This window comes from Monopterus albus, unplaced genomic scaffold, assembly GCF_001952655.1.
Source record: "Monopterus albus unplaced genomic scaffold, M_albus_1.0 scaffold226.1, whole genome shotgun sequence".
Lineage (NCBI taxonomy): Eukaryota > Metazoa > Chordata > Actinopteri > Synbranchiformes > Synbranchidae > Monopterus > Monopterus albus.
Genome location: NW_018128106.1, coordinates 597,511 through 601,644, shown reverse-complemented (window position 1 = coordinate 601,644; position 4,134 = coordinate 597,511). Strand labels below are relative to the sequence as shown.

General features: G+C 44.4%; 1 protein-coding gene across 1 annotated transcript in view; it reads left to right on the top strand.

Annotated features, from left to right (window-relative positions):
* The first annotated feature begins 227 nt into the window (after positions 1 to 227).
* chpf2 (chondroitin polymerizing factor 2) overlaps positions 228 to 4,134 on the top strand; it is a 4,828-nt gene continuing 921 nt past the window's right edge. Inside the window, exons 1-5 of the mRNA XM_020619816.1 lie at positions 228 to 1,538; positions 2,185 to 2,625; positions 2,703 to 2,829; positions 2,930 to 3,112; positions 3,386 to 4,132. Coding sequence (XP_020475472.1) covers positions 1,267 to 1,538; positions 2,185 to 2,625; positions 2,703 to 2,829; positions 2,930 to 3,112; positions 3,386 to 4,132 — 1,770 coding nt within the window. The 5' untranslated portion in view covers positions 228 to 1,266. The remainder of the gene's footprint in view (positions 1,539 to 2,184; positions 2,626 to 2,702; positions 2,830 to 2,929; positions 3,113 to 3,385; positions 4,133 to 4,134) is intronic.

Sequence of the window (4,134 nt, the reverse complement as noted above, 5' to 3'; positions counted from 1 at the left end):
AAACTATAAGAAAATACATTTAAAATATATTAATAATAAATAACACAACGAAATAAAATAAGAATCAGAACTAAAGTAGAAAAGAAGCCTAAAATTAATTGTTCTACAGTCATATATACAAAAATATACAACATACAATGCTACTCATTTCATACACAGGCTCAACAACAAATGTTGCCCCGGAACCCCCTAGGAGGTTAATCTGAGGCTATGATCATAAGGGTCCATATGTTCACATAGTACTACACTATTATGTTCATATTAATATGTTATTATCTAGCTAAGGTTCTGGGCAGTGGGTTTAAGAGATCCTTATCGCACCGCTTCCATCAGTGAGAAGTGATGCTGCAGTAGCAGCACAGGCAGTCTGCGATGATGAGGGTGGAAAAACGGGAAGGGGACGTTATTTTTACTTTCCGTGTGTATGAGTGAGTGTGCGTGTGTGTGCGTGGGGCGCTCAGTTTTTTTGAGGAAGTCAAGAAACTAATGAAAATGGACGACATATGCATGGCGTCGCTACATGGATTTTTACCTATACAAACGATAAGAACTGGAACCTATGCCTCCGAGTCAGTGGAGATGGACCGAGGAGCGACATATCTACACTAAAACGGCGGCCGCGATGCTAACCTCCGAGCTTACTCTGTTCCACCAGCACAAGCGTTAATATCGAGCTCATCATTTCAGATCGGGCGGTCGAAACTTTAGAGTTCTCTTTCTTAGATCTCAGTTGATTACCGTAAAGTCAAACGGTCAACCTAGCAGGTGCTATTTGGCGTTTAGTTAGCTACATTAGGTAGCGGACCTGAGAAGTAGCGGTAACGCTAGCTGACATTAGTTCAGCTAATTTACCTAACGCTAGTTCAAAGGCACTCAGTAGTTTACAAGACAGTGACTAGCATAACCGGTTTAGTGTGTTAGACAGCGGATAAGTTGCATTAAACTTTAACAGTGTTAAGCTGTTTGCACTGATTTGTTATTACAAAGGGACAAACTAGTTTATTATGAGGCCAAAGATACAACAACATGAATTACATTTGTAATTTAATACATCTGTTGGAATCTTTTCTGACTGATGATACTCACGGCACGAGTCTTATGAAAGAATGTGATATTTAAGGCAGTTTCCTGTCAGTGTTAACACATCTGGTTCCCCTAACACAGGCTAGCACTGTAGATTTGGCACATATTCAGATGCTCTGATACATTGTAGGTAGGACATTTTGCCTGAACAGCCTCAGTAAGTTTAGTTTATAGCTATCAAATATGCGTCTTACGTCGTTTTTGGCCCTGTTCAGGCCTGCTTTACCCCTCATCCTCGGGCTGTCATTGGGTTGCAGTCTGAGTCTTTTGATGGTGTCCTGGACACAAGGGGATACTGATGACTCCTGTGGAGATGGTCTGGGAAATGGCAGGCTTTTTCTGGGCAGAGTAAATACCCAGGGGGACTTAGGAAACGAAGCTGGAGATGAAGACTTCCAGCCACGTATAGTGCCCTATCACAAGGACCCAAACAAGCCATACAAGAAAGTCCTCAGGTGAGTGTGAAAATAATGTATTTGTCCTGGTTTCCTGGTGTTGGAAGAAATGAAAACATCACACTAATGTGAACAGCAGTGCTCTAACCATAAAAGGTGCTTTAAAGAAGCTGTGAAAAGTCTTTGTCAGTGGCTTTCAGTGGACAGATGTGCAGTCACTGACATCTGTTTTCTAAAAATATGCAGCAAAGACCGCTTAAAGAAGTTCTTTATATCTTGCAGGATTTGTTATAAGAAACATGAGACAATTTGATTCCAAAGGATTTATGTTGGTTGAACCTCTTTTGAATAGGCTTTCATTTAGATCTATCCAGCAGTAACCTAAATGCACAGAGTGGGATATAGCTGTGTTATAGGTTAGATCCAGTTTGTACAAATGTTAAGTAGCTCAGGTGTGGAAGTAGAAACTTGGTGACTGACAAATGCAAAACATTTTATCATCTTTCTTATGACTTTATTCAAATCCTACAGCTGATTATTGACTGTAAAAATCTCAATAAAAGATTTAAAGTTTGTTGCAGTCTACAGTTCTTCTGATTGAAAGGAGCTGATTCTTATAAGAGGAATTATTGAACTTTTGTATTGTTTGTGTTTTGATGTTCTCATTGCTGTTTCTTCATTTTTTTCTGTTTGTCCACTTCTTCAGAACCCGATACATCCACACTGAACTGGGCATCAGAGAGCGCCTGCTGGTGGGCGTGTTAACCTCTCGGGCCACCCTGAACACGCTGGCCGTGGCAGTGAACCGCACAGTTGCCCACCACTTCCACCGCACCTTTTTCTTCACGGGCTTGCGCAGCCCCAAGGTGCCTCATGGCATGACTGTAGTTGCCCACGGTGATGACCGTCCGGTGTGGCTGATGTATGAGACAGTGCGTCACCTGCACCAGCACTACGGCTCAGACTACGACTGGTTCTTCTTAGCCCAGGATGACACTTACATGCAGGCAGATCGTCTGTCAGAGCTGGTGGGCCATCTCAGCGCGGGTCAGGACCTTTACATGGGCAGAGCAGAGGAGTTTATTGGTGGAGAGGAGAAGGCGAGGTACTGCCATGGTGGTTATGGCTACCTGTTGTCCCGCAGTCTGCTGGCCCGTCTGCAGCCTCATCTTGACACCTGCCGCAATGATATCCTCCGTGTGGGACCTCCCTTTTGCCCGTCAGTCTGCTGCCCCGTCTGCAGCCTCATCTTGACCCCTGCCGCAATGATATCCTCAGTGTGAGACCTGATGAGTGGCTGGGCCGCTGCATTATTGATTACCTGGGTCTCAGTTGTGTCGAGGTGCACCAGGTAAAAACAAGTCTAACGAATGGGCACTAATAGAAATGTGTAACAGGAGGAATTGCCAGTCTAACACTTCTGGTCTTACCTGTGTTTGTGTGGCTCGCAGGAGATGACCTACCGTTACTTTGAGCTGGGGAAAAATGCAGATCCAGAGCGTGAAGACAGTGAGCAGTTTAAAAAAGCCTTTACAGTTCATCCTGTATCAGAACCGAACCTTATGTACCGCCTACACAAACGCTTCAGCCATATTGAGCTAGAATGGACGTACCTACAGATCCAGCAGCTGCAGGTTTGTAATACTTCTTGGTGCTTTTTCATCCTGCGTTTTTATGATTTGACCTCCTGCAACCACACCCAGTTTTTCAGCTGAAATACCTGGTTGGTAAAATATGTGAGGAAGCCAAGACAAGGGTGATTTGCTGGGACATGAAATAGTACATTCCAGTGTCATCTTATTCTGTCTATGATCTGCCAATTATTACATAATTACAGTAGCTGCTAATGATAGTTCGTTAGATGTTTGTCATGAAGGAAAATGTTTACATCTGTGTGTACTCATCAGATGCAGATCAACAACCTGAGTGACCTAACACCAGAGGGTAAGGCTGGAGTCACATGGCCTATTGGAATCAATCATCCCTTCAAACCCAGAACCCGGTTTGAAGTTATAAACTGGGATTACTTTACAGAAGAGCATATTTACTCATGCATTGACAGCTCTCCAAAGTGTGAGATTAAAGGCGCTGACCGTGCCGATGTAAATGCAGTCCTGGAGATCGCAGTAGAGCGTCTAAATGAGCTCTACCAGCCACAGCTACGTTTCCGTAAACGCCGTCTGCTTAATGGCTACCGACGTTTTGATCCTACGCGTGGTATGGAGTACATACTGGACCTCGCACTGGAAGCCTACACGCAGAAAGGCCGTAGTCAGGTCATTGCAAAACGGGTCAACCTGTTGCGCCCTCTAAGTGCAGTGGAGATTATCCCCATGCCTTATGTGACAGAGGCAACGCGTGTGCAGGTCATTCTACCTGTCACTGCCCAGGATCAGGACTATGTCGGCAACTTCCTCGATATGTATGTGATGAACACTTTGGACACGCATGATAATGTTTTACTCACGTTCTTGTTCATATACGATCCATTTGATGCGCAGCGTGTCAGCCAGACTGATGTGTTTGCTGGCATCAAAGCCATGATAGGGGAGGTGGAGAAGCGCTATGGAGATGTGAAGATCCCCTGGATCAGTGTGAAGACGGAGGTCCCCTCACAGGTGAAGCTGATGGACATCATTTCTAAGAAACATCCAGT